Here is a 19,972-nt window from a genome sequence, read left to right as displayed (position 1 = left end):
TGTTCTCCTCCCAATCTCCAGACCTTTCTAACAAACAACCAGGCCAGCTAATTGGCATAGGCCCAAATCTTACCCACTAGGGCTTGCTCAGAGATGTCACTTAGTCATTTGGCATGAGCACATCCCAGGCTTCTTCCTGTTCCAGCAGCAGAGTGGGTGAAGGCTTGCTTTGATTTATTAAGACTATTAACAAACAAACAGGAGAGTTCAGAAGCTTTCTCAAGCAGAAGAGCACGAGCAGAAAGGTTTTTTCCTGAAGTGGCAGCTAAAAATAGGACACTTAGAGGAAGTAAAGTTCATTAAGTGATAAAGTGGTGGCTGCAGTGATGAGAGAAGAGTTTTTTCCTTTTTTAATCTATACATTTATTTAGCATTATGTTTTCTTGCTCCTTATTAGAGTGCTAAAGCTGTGTTTATCCGGCTGAGGAAAAGAAGATTTCCCTTTCTGTAGTGACTTTAACATGTAGCTCATCAAATACAACGGAGTTAAGAGTTTTAAACAGACATTGCCAGCCAACAAAGTACAACATTTGACAGCATTATTTGCCTTTTATATGCTCTTTACACGGTTGGAAACAGTATGCCATTTTCAAGACACATTCCACAGTATTATGCAACAGCTTCCTTAATTTTGAATGGATATATTATTTTTAACATGTTAACTTTCGCATAAAGCATTTTAGTATTTTATTCAGTATATACCATTAATAAATTATTTGTTGCTTCCTCCCCCTGGTCTCCCCCAGCTGCACTTAGCATAGGGAAATGCTCTACTGACACTATAAAAGATACTTTCAACTGGCACAGTCTATAGACGCTTCAATCATCAGACGAAGCACCAGGAGCGCACTCCTGGTCATACGTAGTGGACAAGCTGGCAGCGCTAAACACGCTGCCCAGGAGTTCCATCCCAAACCACCCTCTGGTGAAAAGACTTACACACACGCAGCAACCAGTTGTTGTAAAAATAAGTTAGCACCCTGTACAAACAGTGATTCCTGTTAAAAATGTTCACTTTTGGCCTGATTGCTCCAACGTCCTTTAGTCATCACGTCCAAATGGTTTGGGACATCCAAAGGAAGCCAGTCAGGGTGCTTCTGTGCCAGGGAAACTTGTCCACTTGACCTGAGTTTGTTGAGAGGGCACGTATCTCTCATCTCAGCAGATCTGCCCATTCTATAAGGGCAAAAAACGGATGAGATTTGATGTCTTCAACACCAGCAACGCCAGCACCAAGACGCTCCGCAGGATTAAACTGCAAAAGCTTGATATAAAAAGAAAAATACAGATGATTCAGTGAGTAAGAACAAAAACAACTGCTTAAAAGTTCCAGAAAGGTCTAAGGTAAGGGACATCCTACTGTTTTCCTGCTCTATGAATTACTTTCAAGAGTGCAAAAGCATACTTGAAATTCCTAAAATCCAGTAAATGGAAGAAGACTCTCCTTTCCTTGAGTCTCAGTGTTACAGTCTTCAGAGACTACTGATCACAGCAGGCAATTCCCTGAAGCACTGCACATTGGGACTTCATTTTAAGCGTAACCTCATTTTTAAAACAAGAGAGCAGCAGCCAAAGTCTGAGTCGGTAGAAGTCTGGACACCGCATTTGCTTCATGTGAACCTTTGCTCACACCACTGTGTTACGGCTACACTTAACTTTCTGTCTCATCAGTTTTGAGTTGGTTCTAAAATCCTATGATAGTACAGACAGTTCCCTACTTCCTTAAAAAAAAACAGTTTTAAAGAGTCCTACAAATGGACTAAAACTGAAAAATCATAACCCCAATGAAAGAAAAACAACAGTGTAATGGCTTCACGGAAATTTTCTAAAATTCCGCACCTCGTTTGCTTTTTAGTTGTACATCACATGCTGAATTCATGTGAAAAGGAAATCACAATATTTACATCTGTTTAAAGATACCAATCCATATAAAAGGGAATGCAAAGGTAACACTCCAAAGAGACTAATAAAGACACACAAAAATATTTTGCAGTTTTAGAGAACTGTTTATACTCTATTCAATTATAGCCAGTACAAAGGCATGATTTCTTGCTTGATTTTTCTGCAACAGCTAATAGGATAACTTCTCCCAGTTGTCATTTGGAACAATGTGTATTCGTATCCTAATGCATTCAACATCTAAGTGAGACTACATCCATAAACATAGGAATTTACACATTTTAAGATGGCTCTGCTATTTGCAGTCATAATGTCACATAGCAAAGGTAGCTCAGTGACAGTGAATAGTGCTGCTCCAGTATCTTCCACCAGGCAGCAGAAACCGATGCGGCCAGGGCCTCTCTGCCTTCTGCTGAAATACAACCAGCACCAGCTGGGGGAAAGTGAGCATGGACACTTGTTTCCTGGAGTTTGCCCTTCCAGAATAAATTTCATCTTAGAAAGCAGATGCAACACAAACTGCAACAGCTACCTACTGAAAAATCACATTTCATATTTTGCTGGTAGTAAAGCATGGAGGTGCCTGAAAAAAAAATACCGGGCACAAAATACCAAACCAACATAAAAATAACAACTTCATCTTTCAACAGAAATAAACAGATCTCTGTTTTCTTAGAAGCTGGCTAAATGAAGGTGTTTACAATGAAGTCACCTGCACTGGAAGCCACAGCAGGAGACAACATCCGACACAGTTTTCTGTATAGCCGAACATTGATCCTGGAGAGTTATTCTGTGGTGCTTTGACCTGCTTACCCTTGGCAGTGGGGGGAAGGAAAGTCACAATGACAAATTGCTATCCATGCCAAGAGAGCTTTCTTCCTTTTCCTGACAAGGTTTCCTCAACAATGAATGGCAGCTTCCTTGGATAGTCACACAACAAAAACGTGATTTACTAGCTCATATAACTGAACCTCCACCAGATAAGTCACCACCCGACACTAGAAGGCTTAACCTAACAGGCACTGGGGTGACTGTTCTCTGAACAGTTACGGCCTTGTAATGTACCTGCAAGTGGCAGAGACATATTTGCCACTTAAACCACAAGTGGCAAAAGAGCCACTCTTTAGCGCATTGAAATAAGCAATACATTAGTCTGCAGCGAAGAACGATCCTACGCTGGCAGAGAGAAGTGGACTGGATGACTTCATTTGTCTTCAGCTCTAGTTTTAATGGGAGGAATTCCCTTCGTCAAGTGCGGTTTTGCTTTCCCTTAGCCTTTTGACTCCCACAGCACCTGTGGGTGAGGGTAACAATATGCTACCATCTTAACAATATAAATGCAGATTATACAAAAATGAGATTCTTCTTTTCTTGCTTCCCTTTCTACCTTTGCCAGAAACACAAAGACACATGCTTTCACCTTCAGTGAATTCATGTCACTGAGTCAAAATAAGAGGCCCAAACGTCCAGTTCCATTTCCATTAATCACTTCGCAGTAACGGCAAAGAAATCAATCTGTCACTGGGTCTATTGACTCACTGGATTTTCAAAATCTCTTTCCTTCATTTTCTTCAAGAACTATACTTTCCACTCTGTTCTGTTCTAATCTACACCTAAGTGATTGCCATTATTTATGCACCTACTAGCAAGATACTCTTCAAAGCCGAGCAACACTGTTCACATATATCACTTATTCTACTCAAGTGGAACAGGCCAGATTCAGCCTCTACTTCCTCAGTTAGGCCAAAATTAACTAGAAGGAGGAAGATACCATTACCTGAAATTCTAGACCCTGTACCACAAGTTTATGGTCTCAGTCATGACTACCTAAAGCTAAGAGTGAACTAAAACCCGTAGTCAGTACTATTTCCACTAGTCTGAAAACTGTGTATCAGTCTGGAAGGTTGTCTATATTTTAAGGTTTCCCACTCTGCCTTTTGTTCAACATACCAGTTATCTTCTTATTCTAAGTGTCATTGTATTCACAATTTAAAGTACTTTTCTTAACAAATGGCATCCAGAAGGTTTCCTGGAGGACAGCTATGGATTTTCAAGGACGACAAGGCCAAAACTTCTAATCAGTGTGTTACAGGTTTCATAGTACTTAGAGCTATCTTGCCAAATATGCATCAATATTTTTGAGTTTAATTCAATCCATAACAAATGTTTTCATGAACATTTAGGGAAAAACTCCTAAAACAGTCATATATCACCAGCAGGTGTTTCCAAAGCACTGAACATTGACCAAACTTTTTCTTTGAAGAAATGGCAAAGCTCTCTGGTTTTCTATAGACATCTGGCAGCAGAAGTTAAAGTTTCCAGATACAACAAGACAGCTGGGCAAAATTCACCAGCGCTGACAAAAGACCCATTCATGTTCCTGCCAGCAGCTTTGTGTTTTTACATTTACTTCACCAGAACAACTTAGGTAGAGAAGTATTTGTCCAGCCTACACACATACCTATAGAAAACAAATTATCCCCTCAATTACCTGCTGAATAAGTGATCTGGCCTCCTTTGATACATGGTCTGGTATACTCAAAGAAGTGTGAGTGTTTATTCCTGATGGATGGCACTCAATCAGAGGCTGGAGGGAAAAAAAAATAATAATAATAAAAGGAGGCACATACATTTATTAATTTAAAAACTGTACTGTTGGATTACCTCATAGTTTACACTCAAAATAACACACACAGCTAAAATTTCAGCGCTTCCTCATATGAAGTACTGATTTTGGGAGGAATGTCTACGGGCACTGACGTCCCCCTGGGGACACAGTTTTAGAAAGTTGACATCTTAGTGCTTGTGCTGTACTGCTCAAATTTGAATGGTCTGAGAGTTTGCTAAACTTTGCTTTTCTTCATGCAGAACTGTCAACTAATCACCAGTTTGATTTGGCTGAGCACTCTTTGTCTCAAAATACTGAATTCATGTGTAACAGCAAGATATGGCTTCTACACTGTACCAGGAAATAATACTGAAACCATGAGGACAAATATTTCTTAAATGTACAGAAGGAATGTAAGAGAACTCTGATTTCCCTGTGGTTAAGAGAGCAGCAAGGATTGAGGGGTTTTTTCACTCCCGAGTTTGATATGGCTTTATCAAGTTGCTCTGCTGAAGCTTGAGCATGTTTGGTTTCTCTGATCCCCTACAGACCAAGCAAATTGAGGGCACTCAGCTCAGCAAAGTACATCTGACAAAGACAAGCAAGAAAATCGCAACTGGGCACACGACTTGTGAGAAACTAGTGGCCAAGATGCCAGTTTTATCAAGGAACTTGCCCCCCAGCCCTACCTTCCCGGTGAGGAGTTCAAAAAGAATGGCACCCAGGCTCCACCAGTCACAGGCTTCTGTCTCTTCTAGGATAGCGCCAACCTCTAAAGACAAGACATTTCAATTAATATTAAAAAGGTCAGTTACACCTTCAAAATTAACATATATTTACAAGGTGACTGTTAAATGCTGACAGAACATATACTAAATACCACAGAGCTTTTCATTATGCCTGCAATTCAGTTAGCCCTTTAGCCACCTACAGATTGCATTGTTCAAACACAGCAACACTATACATTTCATGCATAATTTGCCTTTTCTGTGCATACATAGGCATTTTCAAGGCTTGTAGGCATTACAGTTAGGATTCTTCTATACCAGACTAAAACTGGATGGTGATACACAGTAAAGCAAAATATACTTAAAGAATTTCCCCTGGTCAGAAGAGCTAGACTGACCAGAGTGGCCCGACACATCCATAAAAGCAGCACAAGGGAGGTTCTAAAAGTCTATTGCGTCCCTGAGCTCTGTCTTAGAGGGCAGGACTAGCCTCGTGGCTAATCCACACCCTTCACTGGGATCACCATATGGGGGGCTTTCCACAACAGCCTCTCTCGTCTGTTGGGAACCAGACATGGGTGCTGAACCTGCTTCACATCGCCTAACCGCAGCCAGCAACTGTGTATTGCTACCGCTCAGCCCAAACTGCACCGAGGCACAAAAAGTTGTTTTCCAAGGCACCCAGCCGGCACTCAACACTCTCTTATTCCTGTCCATGCACAAGAGACAGCGGAGAGGCGAGGTGGGAGGTACGGAGTCTCTGGCAATGCACATTCACATATGCAATAGCATGATGCATGCAGAAAACTTGGCCTTCACTGACTCAGGCTTTAAACTACAAAAATTATTAAATACAAACACACCACGCTGTCTGCTCTAAAACAGGCAGAAAAATGGATTGCAGTGAAGATGAAATCTTCATTTTGACTGTCAAAAAAATGCAGAAGCTGCACTAAAATAGCTTTGGTGGCAAAAGCCACACCAGCTTCCCAGCAGAGGACAACAATTAGCATATAGTCACATAGCCGTGGCTGTGAAAAACGTTGTGGCATGCCTGAAAAATCTTGCTCATCACTTTATGGAGCTGAGCATGAGCGTGGCCAAGGAGAAGTAGAGATAAGTGACACTGCAGGGTCAAGGGAAGGAAGGCGGCAGCCCCAGGCTCCCCCAGATGCAGAGATGCACTGAGATGCTGAGCAGGGGGACACCTCATAGGGCCAGGCCAAGGGTGCTGCTGCAAGGGCAACAAGGAAAGATGGGTCAGATGTTGTATCTTGAGGTAGGACATCCTTCACATTGAAAAGTTTGTTGGAGTTAATGGCGTTTGAACGCCCAATACATCACTATAAGGGCGACACACGTTAGAATTTATTCCATTCCTTACAGATTAATACTTCTACCAGTATGGGGAAACTTTTACAAAGATATAATGGCAGCCACATGAGGAACCGCATCAGCATAATTACATGTATTTTTCAAATGTTTTAAGATCCCAGGCAAGCATCCAGAGGAAGTTGAAATTAAAGTAAACTCAGAGAATTTGTGTAAAAATCAAAACCCGTTCTTACAACTTAATTTTATGTCCCTTCAGAAAGGAAGAACCTTATAGGTAACTGCCCTTTAAAACAGAAAAGCAAAACAAACAAAACAAACAAACTTCAGGCCTTTCCACATGAACCAGCTGGCGAAAGGTTTTCATAGCATCTCTCAGTGAAACCTACTGAATGGAAATGCCTTTGCAGTCTGACTGTGATTTCTTAGCGCTGTGTGTTCCAATTATGTACATTCAATAACCACACAATATGAATGGAAAGTAAAATCTAAAATCAACTACTTTAGGCTTCTTTAGAGCAGAGTTTTCTTTCCCACATGGCTTTAATCCTGTGGATATTGTAGACTAAGAGAGCTTTCTTCCAAATAAGTGAAGATTTTTATTTTTAAATTCCACACTTTTTCCAGAAAAAGGATAATAAAGGCAAGAGTTGATTAGGATTCATTACTACATTCTCAGTTCCTATACTACCATTAACTTCTCTGTATTGACACATCTTAAATTTTAGAATAATGCCACAAAAGGAGATAATCCACCCTTCCACAAAGACATTCAGTTGGGAGGAGCCTCCTAAATCACAGCCCAATAGAAAAAAAATATTCTAAAGGTGAAAAAACAAACCAAAACCAACCAAACAAACGAACAAAAAAACATCGTTCTGAGCATGGGGAAAATAAATATTACAAAAATTCAGTTCCGAGTTTTGGTATTATTTCCTTTTATTTTGGCAATCACAGATGCTGATCCAGTTCTTTGAAGTTTCAGACTTTCACAGCATCACACACTGTTCATTATGGGAATCCGATGTGACCTTACTTCATTGATGAAGAATATGGACACAGAGCCGAAAGAGCCAAAAAGTAAACTAGAGTCCACTTCTCCAAAAATCAACACTTTCAATATATGCCAAGTCAAAACAAACGTCATTGCAGATCTCTTGCAAGAGCAGCTCTACACTCTACTATCCACTTTTGACCATGACCAAAAGGACACAAGTGGGATGAAATGACAACAGTCAACACAGATTATGACCTGGGCTGAAGGGCCCTGGCTGGGTTCTCGGGCACAAGGCAGAAACTGCGGGACAAGTCATCTGAACCAACACAGAACTGAAAATGGAAAACTCAGCTGAGGGGAAAAACCGAGTATCCTTTTTTTCAAAACCTAAATTTTAGCTCAAATTTTCTGCTGTTGTCTAATGTCTGCTTTCCTGCTGTTTTCCCTAGGTACCAAAGTTTCTTTACTTTGGATTAAAATAAATGTTTTCCTAAAAACCCCAAAACAAACCAACCAAACAACAACAACAGGAAAGCCCACCATATCTTCAACACTACAAATAAACATGTGTTGTTTACATTCCCTTACTTCAAACAGGTCACATTACTTCTGATGCAATTCGCTGATCATAATAAGTTCAGGATATCACATCAATATTACTGCATTTTATCTTGACTACACATCATGGGAAAATTTAGAAACTATAGATTATAAAGTGCTTTCAAGTGATACAGAGTAGCCAGCTAATGTAATATACCACATAAGGCATATGCTTTTTTTTAAAGCCCTAATATTGCAATAAATCTGAACTACAATATCTGCCTGCACTAAGAAAACATTTTCATCTCAATCCATCAGCAAAGTAATTTAGACAATAAATGGTAGCGACCCATAAGCTTAAGTGAATAACATGGGGATATTTGTGCCAATTCTTTTACTTCATGAACCTTGAAATCAAGGACCTTATCCACATTTGTGCAAACACAAACGTATGCACCCACATGCACAGTGCTGGTGTTGAGCTAGCGGTACAAAACTGGCAGAAAAAAAAAATAATAGCATTTTCAAATACAAAACTCTTTTAAATAGGATAAATTTAAAAAGTGGGGTGAAAAAATATTGCCAGCTCTTCCAACTTCACTGCAACTTCATTCAAAGGGGGAGCTTTCGCTTCCTTCTCCCTTCCTGATGCACACTCATACATCACATAGCACCAGGTAGGACATGCCAGCAGCATCCACTCAGGTAAATGAAGGGAAGGAGATTTGCAAAATGCTGTCAGGTCCAGACCGAGACTGATGGTCCAGGTAAACGCCTTCGCTACCCAGCACTGTCTTTCCAGAGCAGCCGGCTCAACTGAAAGGCCATTTCATTCTGGCTTCCATACTTATCTCAATATTTGCATTACACACAGTAACACCTTACTTCCTCAGAAGGGATACGTAGCTGACAACGCTCTGTATTTTTGAGCAGAAGCACCAGTTCTAAAGCAGAAAAGCAGGACTTCACCTCTTTTGAACACATATCCTCAATAAAGTTATTAACCATAACACCAAGGCTGGTTTTCTCATTCTTTCTTCAGAACCTTAAGACATAGCCTTCACGCTGAAGGATTTCAAAGGCTTTTACTATCACACCTCAAACATTTTCTCCCAAATACAGTTTGCTCCAGGGCTGACAATAAGACCTCCCAACCCACACATAGAAACACTAGTGAAAGTAACAGAAGCCAAGCTTAAAGGCGGGCTTGGGCATTCACTGAATCATAGAATCATTTCAGTTGGAAGAGACCATCCAGCCATAATCTAACTCTAGCACTAAATCATGTCCCTAAGAACCTCATCTAAATGCCTTTTAAACCGCTCCAGGGATGGTTACTCCACTACCGCCCTGGGCAGCCTGTTCCAGTGCCTGACAACCCTTTCCATGAAGAGTTTTTCCCTAATATCCAATCTGAATCTCCTCTGACACAACTTGAGCCCATTTCCTCTTGTCCTATCACTTGCTACTTGGGAGAAGCGACCAACCCCCTCCATGCTACAACCTCCTTTCAGGTAGTTGCAGACAGCGATAAGGTCTCCCCTCAGCCTCCTTTTCTCCAGGCTGAACAGCCCCAGTTCCCTCAGCTGCTCCTCATCAGACTTGTGCTCCAGACCCCTCACCAGCCTCATCACTCTCCTCTGAACTCTTTCTAGTACCTCAATGTCCTTCATATGATGAGAGCAGACTGCTCATGAACCATCAGAACAAAAACTCACCCAAAACTTTGTAGCATAAACTGTAACACTGAAACAAACCCCATATATCTGAATTAGGAATGAGACCATAAATCAGCTCATGAGAAAACAGGTTGTAGGTGGAAGTACTGCTTATTCAAACACCTAAGCGTCAGGAAAGGCTTCGTGTTGAGGTGATTTTCGCAGAATTAAGAAGGGAACCACTTGACTCTTGGTGGATTGACAAAACATTTCAAAAGCAGAATCGTCCTCTTCCCTTACCCCGTGTTTCAAGCAGAAACAGCAGACCTTCCATTATCATTTCTGCATTGGTAAGAAAATAAGGAGATCCATGTGAACCACCATCAGGTGTCTGGAACCATTGAGGAAGAAATGGACTTGTCCAACATCCTGAAAACACTAGACACAATGTTTTCCTCTTCTGTGGCCATTAACATAAACAGTATTGCAGCAAAAACAAACAAACAAACAAAACCAAACCACAAAAAAAAAAACCCACACCACGTTAGAGTCGCTTCAGAAATTCTATTTACCTTACACTCATTTAATTTTAAAGGCTTACTATTTTATCATATTTTAATATCTATATATGTAAAGAAGCATTTGCAGAGAACCAAGTAAAATGAGTCCAAGCTAATTTACTCTAGGCAGACTCAGTCAGCCATGATATCGTAAGATACAGTCACTAAATAACAGATCACACAAGCAATCTGGCCATAATGCTTTGCCTAAAAGGCTTTAGCAATTTATAAAACACAGTATTGAACCATGTATGGTTAAATATAAAAAGTTTATCATGGTCTTTAAACAATAAAGTAGTGAAGCAAGTCCAATGAACCTCTGCTAAGATCAAATGGAGTATGAAAATAGGAAGTTTCATCTTAAAGGTATTGAAATCATATGAGCATCTATGTTCCTCTTTGGAAGAAATTTCCTCATGTCACTAAAAGAAAAAGAATTAATAGAGGGAACTGTGTTCTTTCTTCCCTTTAGGAGTCCAAAATGGAATTAAAACTTCCTCTAAAATGATTAGGTGCCAAAGGAGACTAAGAAACTTTTTACTGCTCTGTCATCAAAACAAAGCAAACACTAATTAACCTTTCAGCCAGCTCCATTTATTTTCAACAGGCACCTTCTATACTATCTTCAAGTTTCAGTCCCATCCATAATAATAATAATTTAAAAAAGTAAAAAAGAAAATAAATAAAATCCAAAAACAATCACACCACACAGGTAAATTACAGTTTCTTCCATAGTTATTAAATGGCTTTTATGCCAGCCAGACTAAAACACCAGATTTTTACAAATCGACAGCTTCAGTACATCTTACTTCTTATTCTACTAAAAGGTCTATGAAAAACCACAAGAACACGTACTTCACCTGAAACATGGAGTGTTCTTACAACAAGCCCAAGTGCCAAACCACATCAGATTCTTTTCAGAAAATACCTGATCCTCTCCCCAAACCTCTGCGTTCAATTACCTACTCCACGTTCATGACATCTCACTATTCTGGGAGCAGTCAATCGCCACTGTTTTCTGTGGGGCACTCAGGTGCCTTTGGAAAGCTCTACTGTTGCTGTACAGTTGTTACTCCCAGCTTCCCAATAATCAGTACTTTTTTCCTGCAGTGTTATTCACAAAAGCTACATATTTTTTTCTTGTTAATGTTTAGCCCTGTTTCGTATTGCCAGGGCTTTCCAAATCAATCCAGCTCGTCCTTCTGTCTTTGCTGCTCAAAGCTCATTCACCTGCCCTGTTTTCTATTTTCCTTTTCAGGATTATCCCAAGACATTACGGTCACACAAAAAGCCAGGACAGAGTCAGAGTTAAAATCTAGGAAGTCCAGTCTTACACTATAACCAGGAGACCAGCCCACCCCTCGACACCTCTCAGGGTCAATGGCACTTTAATCTACCACAGTTATTTTTGCTTCTTAAACAACCTACTCAAATTAAATTACTATAATACAGAACAGCAGCTTTAATGAGTGCCTGCAAATTCTTACTGAAAAACATATGCACAAATAATATGCAGGTTTTCCAGCATCAAATATCTATTTGGTAAACAGAGGGAGAGCATTTTTTCCTTATTCAGTAAATAAAAATTACAGCATACAGGCTAATAATAGCAACCTTGCAATTTTTATTTTCATGCCATATGTTTTAGGTTATCAGCTGCACTCCACATCTGTATTTTCAATTGTCTAAGACCAGGAATGACATCTTCATTTGCAAGTATGAAAATCAGGCTGCACACTGAAACATTTTGGTCTTTTGCAGGACAAAATTATTTACCCACAAAGCCTTTTTTTTTTTTGCTTAGGTTTTGCATCGTGTACAATTAGTAGCAGGTTAGTTAAAACTAAATATACCATATATTTCTGTGCAGGTTTTTGTGAAGGCTGGTTTTTGTAAATAAGGTTTCATTATAGCACCCTGGTTATGAAAGCAGTAAGAATAATATGATAAATTACTGATGGCCAGTTTCCTACTTAAATTTTCTACGAAGCTAAGCTCCCTTTGGCTTTATGATCTCAACATGAAAATCACCAGTTTTTAGTAAATACCGTTGGGTGAAAACTCATTGTTCGGTCAAGAAAGAAAAAAGGTTCCAAAGGCAGCCCCACTGTGAAATCTCGTCCTCCAAAAACACTACAGGGATGTGACAGAACACATCCCCACTGCTGGGACGAGAACTCTGAGAGTGTAAATAAAGCATTTCATTCACACATTGTATTTACACAAGGTGTTAGACCAGCAAGCCGCTTCTACAACATGACATTTCACAGGTTAGATCAAAAAAGTACCTAAAAGATTTCTCTTTATGAGTAAACCTTCAACTTAATCTGTTTTAGTTGAAAATAGTCTTGACTAGGCTGTAGACAATTTTGTTTCTCTCACAGGTATTAAGCATACTACGACAGCACTTTTTTGAAAAGTTACTCATTTGGTTTTAAAAATCATAACTATCAAGAATGGAACATCATTATTACTCCATTTAAAAGGTAACAACTCTTTATACTTAAGATCACAAAGTTGGCAAAACCGATACTTAAATAACAGAAGGTGATCATTTGCATTTCAAAATTCATCTATCTTGCTTTTCCCTCAATTAGACCAAAACATGTTGATTCACAGGTTTGTGTGTGTGTTTCTTTCTTTTTTAAACTTATTTATAGAGCAGAATAATGGCCCCCCTGCTAGGCTGGCATTTGCTCAAGTTTCTGTCCATGTAAATTGAATCTGTTACTGGAATTTTCCCCCCTTCAGAATACCAAGGCACATTAACCAAGAGATAAAGAGATACATTGCTGATACTATGAGCCACCAGGCAGGTGGATAACGCGAGGGGCTTTCTGTTAGTTTTTGTGGGGTTTTTTGGACAAATAAGTGATAAGAGTTCTCAGGGGGCATGGAGAGCAAAGGGCTGTTTAAACAGAAGTGAATCATTCTCATCCGATCCACTATTAACTTTATATTCAGACATCAGCTGCTTACACTTTAAAACGTTCAGAAAACAAAATTACTACAAAGAGCAGGAAAGTTAAAGAAAAATAAAAAAACGCAAACACATAAACCTCATGTTTGTCACCTTAACCGTATTAATGCAGCAAAAATTCTCAGTTAAAGTGCATAATTTCTTCTTTAAAAGCAAATAGGTTATTCTTGGCCAAAAGCCCCACAGTTTTACTTGAAGTGGTGTTGAGTTTATAGGGGATGATTTATAATCCATCATTTCCCTTGTGGGTTAGAGAAACAACATTTGACTTATCAAAGGTGAACAGCAAAGATTTAGTTTGGCCATTAATCAAAGTATAGCACGGGTGCTACTTTTAAGCATCTGCAGATAGCTTTGTTGTTGCTGTAGTTGGTTCAGCACAAACTTTTCTTTTTTAAATTGAGTAGAACTATGCAGGAGTAAAGAGAGTTACCCAGCTTTACCAACAGATTCAACAGCACTACAACACACCACGGCCCCGAGCTTGAGAGCACAATTCTCGATATGTAAATCGTTACAAATAAACCGCATCTTCCGTCTCCAGCTCTTCTGTGAAGCCAGGCGAACGAGAAGCAGCAAGTGCAGCCGCAAAATCCATTAATGGTACAATGCCACCTGCCGTCAAAAGCGCAGAAGTGCCGCTTCTTGCAACAGATCCAGCCCTGCTTTTAATTTATGCACGATATAAAGTCACGATTGCTATTCCACACAAAATTAATTATATTGCTAGCACGGAATAGGATGCAGCATCTTAAGCCCTCTCTTCCCTCATCTTTTTGACACTTCTTCACTTATAATGTTTGCATTTGTTCTAGTCTTTTATACATACATTGCATTCTACATTTGCAGCCACGTTGCCTCTCTGCTTTTTGTAGGATAACAAGAGTGGGGCGAGTCCTTGCTGTTCAACACAGCAAGGTTCTAATCACTGTTTCTGTACCAAAACTACTCTTGTTTTGCTTTAATACAAGGTCACAACCCGGGGCACTGAAACCCCAAACACAAAATCCTAGATCCTGAAAGCAAGCTCCCCATAGTTGGACCTCTGCTCTCCCCTGGGTCTGAAAAGCTCCAACGTTAATACATTATTATCCCTCACCTCTCTAGGAATTAGATTCTGATATATAAATTGTGAAATTTAGATTCCATATTTTCCTTGAACCCATAAAGTACCTTAAAATTTAAATATGTCATTAGGCACTTCACTTCTAAGCACTTTATAACTTGTGCTGTAAAACAGTAACACCAGAAATCTTGTTGATTAAAAAGATAAAATAATTTCAAATACATTTTTATGTCTTTCACATAACTCTGCAATATGATTTCCCACAATTTTAAATTGAAGATATCCTGCAATCTGTTTAACTTGTACATTCACCTTCTCCTTTTTCTGCCTACAAAATTTGCTCCTCAAAAACCAGTGCAGAAACAGAACTGCATCCCAGGACTTATCACCTGTTCTCAATCTCCAACACCAAAGCCTAAAAGGCAATGCTTTGATAAAGATACCTTCCCTTTCTTGGATAATTTTGAGTGCAAATAACAAAACACTGAACACTTCTAATAACAAAACACTGAAATCACGTAACATGGAAGTTACTGTATTCAAATCCTCTTCTATCCTGAATTCCGATGAAAACACACACCGAGCTAAACACATGGAAACAAAATTGTACCAGCCAAGTTTACTGCACCCTTCAATCAGGAGAGAAAAGGAGAGGGAAGGCTGAGTACCCAGGGGAAGGCAACAGCACACAGTACTGGCAACACCAGGAAAATCCAGAACAAGATAAAGACTCGCTTTGAGTCACTTTATTCAGTCACTGTATCGTAGCATAAGAAATCAAAAGACCTGATTAAATTTTGGAAAGATCACTTGTTCTTCTCTACAAAACTGTAGCTGTTCTTTCAGCAGGAAAAAAGCAAGCTGTGAAGAACAGTTACGATCAGTTTTGAAAAGCAACTTAAAAATAATTATTTAAAAAGAATAATAACTTAAAAAAACCACGAAGTTGCCAATTTCTCTTAGTGTACTGAAGCGCAACTATAATTTCAAAAGCCTTATTCCAAGAAGCAGTTTGTAGAGCAATGCTATCACGCTAAAGGGGAGACGTGTTTCAGGGACACGGTAAACTCCTTACAATGAAAAATGATAATCCAAATAAGTTTCGGGGTTTTTTATTGTTTTGGTTTGGTTTTACTTTTTGTTGTTGTTGGATTTGTTTTGGTTTGGGTTTTTTTGTTTGTTTGTTTTCCCCCTAACATCAGAGCCTAAAGAAAGCCCACTAACATGACTATTTGTTTAAACACTGATCAGAAGTTCTAGAGCAAGGTTTACCAGCAGCAGTAGCCCTAAGAAAGCTGCTTCGGACTCAGCTATACATCATTATTGAAAGTACAGGTTTTAAATCATTGCTCAGAATAGCATGGCACTTAGCTCCGAAATATATTTTGTACTGCTAACTTATACCAAGTGTTACTCTCCTATGCAAAAATTAGCATGAAATAGCTATACTAAGAGTAGACTTTGCACAGAGAACATTAAGAAACATGAAAGGTAGGAATCACAGAGCAGCATCAATTCAGCCATCTCACATATATCTAATATTTGCATTTGCAAATGTTCATCTTGCAGCTCACCAGTCACAGACACAGAAAGCAAACGGCAGCTCAAGGTAGGGCAGAGAGGGCGGAGAGGCGAGAGCAACTTAACCAAGGAAAGCCCAGGTGGACACCATACCTGTGCTGCGAGGTGGAAATAATGATGGCACGGAAAACTTTATTCTTGCATTTGGGGACTTTTAAATATTATTTAAACCACTCCCTAAACACTTAATTACTGCAGGAGTTGGCTGGTTGGGGCTTAGGGGGCAAAAAAAGCCTCTCTTTGGATCCTCATTAAAATATGGAAAAATTAAGCTTTGACTTTCACAGCTCATTAATGGTGACAGGGCGGGAAAAGGCTGCGCTTCCATCTTTGCTACTGCCCGGCTGGGAGAGCTTTGTGCGAGGCTGGGTGAGGGAGGCAGGAGAACGCCGCTTTCTAACACGGTGGGATGGCAACCAGGACACGGTTCTAATTTCACAACCACAAGAATTGCTGGGATTCTCAAATGCACGGATGCCCCAGTTTTCTTGTTCAATTAAAGTGGGGCGAGGGTAGAATGAAGGTGTTGAGTTTGCTTTGACAGATAAAAATAATTTCTTCTCTGCTTCTCTGTCATACTTGCCATTTCCCCTTTGACTTGCACCTGGACAGCAAAGATTTTTATTTACTATTTATCTCAAGATGCTGGCATTCAAATTTTCATTGAGATTCTACCACCCTTTTGTCACAGAGATCAGTTCCTTACTTTATTTCAGTCAGGGGACTAAGGCACACTTTGGCATCAGGTGTTTATTTGTCTTCCATTGCTGATAACTCTTATTCTTTAGCTGCATTTTGGAGCATATTTGCAGACTCAAGCCTGAGCACTACCTGCACGCCAGGCTGCAATGCCTAGCCAGACCATGCGCTCAGCAGAGAGAGTATGTTGGCATTTCAAATTCAGAATAAAAAAAGAAAAACTGATAATCTGAATAGCCTCCCAGTACTCATTCAACTCTAAAACTAGTTTTCTTAAGCTAGCTATGAAATTTTTAAAACATGAAGTTATAAGACAGCTGACTTTTGGCTGTCACTACCATTTGACCACTATATTAGCAGAAAATAAATTGGAAAAAGGAAAAGAGGGAGGGCTCGGTTTCAAGTGCCATCCTTGCTATAAAAACCCAAGAGATATTGATTTTATCACCCTCGTGATTGATGAAAGCAGTTCTAAGAAAAGAGCTCTCTAAACTATTTCAAAGCCCACTGTAGCTCATCAAAAATGTCAGTGGCATCTCTGAGCCTATTAGGGTTGTATTTTTCAAACCGCTATGTCGGTTTTTTTCCCCATGTTCTTTGCATCTTTTTGTATTTTTAAGACTCTCAGCGTCATCTTTTCAGCCTGCCCTTTCCCTTATTTGCTCTCTTCACTTATCAGAATGTATTCACACATAGCAAATAACTGCAAGAAAACAAAACATTCCTTAAATTTGCTTAAACAAGACATTGAATAAAATTACGCTTTATGAAAACGATCTAACAACCACCACCGCGGCTCAGCAATAAAGCAGTTATGAACCCTCTAGCTTTTTAAGACATTCAAGAAAAAGAAAATTCAGACATTGCACGATCTCGAGCTCTATGCTATAGAGGCTCCGTGAGAAAGCGAAAGCTGCTCATCTACTTTCCAAGTGAAACATTGTAGGTGATTGCTCTAACCTGGGGCACAGTACATCCTCTCTATGGCATCGTTGTCACAGGAATCTTCAACCTCCCTCCACCTGCTAAAATACGTTAGCTGAATGTGTCCTAAAAACAAAACGACAGGAGAAATCAAAACATTTTTCCCTTCCATTTTCTGCAGAAGTGAACTGTAATTACTCCTTTTGTAGCTAAAAACAGTATCATTAAGAATAATGGCATCATTAAGTACTAGAAGCTATTACTGGGGGTGAATTTGCTGCACTGATAATGAAGCTCTAGACAGGAAATGAAGATACTAATTACAAGATAAAACGCCTACTCAGTTAATTGGAAGCAACAGCGAATAAAAAGAAATGCATTTGCAAAAGTTCCTGACCTCTATCATTCAATAAGATGTTGTTTGGGTTCAAATCGCGGCACACAATTCCTTCTCTATGTAAAGCATCAAGGGCTACAACCATTTCAGCTGCCCATCTTTGAATGCAATCCTCTGGGATATAAAACCTGGAGGTTACCGCTAATCTTTCGTCGAGGTCCTGAAAAATTTGATGTATTTCCTTCTCCCCTGCTACTGCTATTTTGTCTTCCCTCTTTGGTGCTGTCTTTTTACTTTCAGCTGCTGATAACACAGATGGGTCTGTTCCCTCTTTCCCAAAGTCTTCCGTTTGATCGGAAAATAGCAAGACTGCTTCGTTTCTTAACACGTCTCCGTCCAAGCTAACATTTTGAGCACCTGAAAGCTGGCTGGAAACAAGCAAACTTTCTTCTTTGCTGGCCACATTTAAGGAGCAGTCTCCAAGCCCTTGAAACAGGGTGCCACCCTCTGAACTACCTACCTCTTGCTCAGAGGTAAAGAGGGTGCCAAGAGCTCCCTGAGAGACACCGCTTTGTCCATGTGCTGCCTCGTGAGAAGAATCTCCCACTTCTGGTGCCACATGATCTAGCTCTTGATCAAATGCTTTGCATGGTTCTGCAGAATTATTTAATTGTAAGACATCAGGCTTTTCTAATAACTTTACTTCCAACATGTCCCTATCAGTTTTTGTAAACTTTGTTGGCCTTGACATTGCTGCCTCTTCTGTTTCATCAGACATACCAGGTAAGTTTATTAGGAGATCAGGCCTTCCTTCATCAACACTATTTACATCATCCAAAGCAGCATCCCTAAAGGAGATAACTGGCACAGAGTCATTTGAACCCCTGCTTACAGTGTCATGAGCTCTCACACCCATTTTGGTCTCTAGGGCATCCAAGCTTCTGTCATGATCTGGGACAGAAAATAATGGCTTCAAAGATTCTGACTTCAGGTTATATAATTTTTCTCCAAAATCAAGCCCCAGGAGCTCACTAGTGCTATCTTTGCTGTCTATCCTGAAGAGTTCCATGGGGCTGTTCTTGGATTTAGTTAATGAGTCCAATATCCTAGTAGGACTAGCTATTTCTGACTCGGTGTCATCAATGAAAAGCTTTCGTTCCTGAGATGCCACCTGAGAGTTGAAGCTGTCACTGCCAACGACGCTGCACTTCTGTAAGCAACTTCTCTCTTTGGTATTTAGACCTTCACTCTCCAGTTTAACCACCGGTTCCTCATTTAGAGACCCAGAATCAATTTTTTCTTGCCCGTATTCATTGCATAATGTTAAATAACTAGTAGTGCACTCTTCTTCGGAGCTGGATCCCGAGTCCAACCACTTTGAACTCTCTTGGCCATCTTCCTGGTTGCTGCTGTCATCCTGAGAGCTTGGCGTGAGGCTGCTCTTCAGTGGGACCACCTTCAGCATGCTCTCCCCATAGCTGTCTCGGGAATCAGCGCTGCTGCCCATTTCTTTAGGACTAGGTGTCGGCTGCTCCAGGTAAATTTTAGTTGAACTGGATGTTCTCCGTTCAGGAATTTCAAAGCTCTCTTCAGGACTTCTGTTTAAGAACTTACTGACATAAGACCAGAGTTTTCCTCCTGCAAGAAAAGAGAGAGGAAATAAATAAATAAATAAATCTCTCCATTTCACACAAAACAGAATTGGTTTCATTATTAAACAGGAAAATACCCTTTTTGTCACAATACCCCACCTCCTCGTGTCCACAGAGCAAGTTGGATCTACTGCCTCAGGAGGAAATAATTACAGGGATCACAACTTCCTTTTCAAGTAGATTTATATTAATACATAAATATTTAAAGAGTCACATCTGAGATTAAGCTTTAAAAAAAAAAAAAACTTCAGTAAAGTCTCATTTCAGAGTCTGTCTCAAGTTGCATGGTGGTGACTACTCTCCATCTGCTGTCTCAAAAGAAAGCAAAAACCCAGGAAGATCAAATGGTTTAGTGCCCATCACTAGTTCTGCCTGTACGAATACTTCTGTATCACAGCTCCAAGTTCATAA

General features: G+C 39.9%; 1 protein-coding gene across 4 annotated transcripts in view; it reads right to left on the bottom strand.

Moving 5' to 3' along the window:
• Window positions 1-388: 388 nt before the first annotated feature.
• RPS6KC1 (ribosomal protein S6 kinase C1) overlaps window positions 389-19,972 on the bottom strand; it is an 89,884-nt gene continuing 70,300 nt past the window's right edge. For 3 of the 4 annotated variants that reach the window (XM_080343054.1, XM_080343055.1, XM_080343056.1), the window contains 5 exons: window positions 17,970-19,547; window positions 17,609-17,698; window positions 5,197-5,279; window positions 4,391-4,486; window positions 389-1,264 (listed from right to left, as the gene is read on the bottom strand). In XM_080343054.1, the coding sequence (XP_080199180.1) occupies window positions 1,154-1,264; window positions 4,391-4,486; window positions 5,197-5,279; window positions 17,609-17,698; window positions 17,970-19,547 (1,958 nt within the window). In that variant the 3' untranslated portion in view covers window positions 389-1,153. The remainder of the gene's footprint in view (window positions 1,265-4,390; window positions 4,487-5,196; window positions 5,280-17,608; window positions 17,699-17,969; window positions 19,548-19,972) is intronic. The other variant, XM_080343057.1, reaches the window with a different exon arrangement.

This window comes from Nesoenas mayeri, assembly GCF_963082525.1.
Source record: "Nesoenas mayeri genome assembly, chromosome: 3".
NCBI classification, from domain to species: Eukaryota; Metazoa; Chordata; class Aves; order Columbiformes; family Columbidae; genus Nesoenas; species Nesoenas mayeri.
This window is presented reverse-complemented; position numbering and strand designations above follow the sequence as displayed.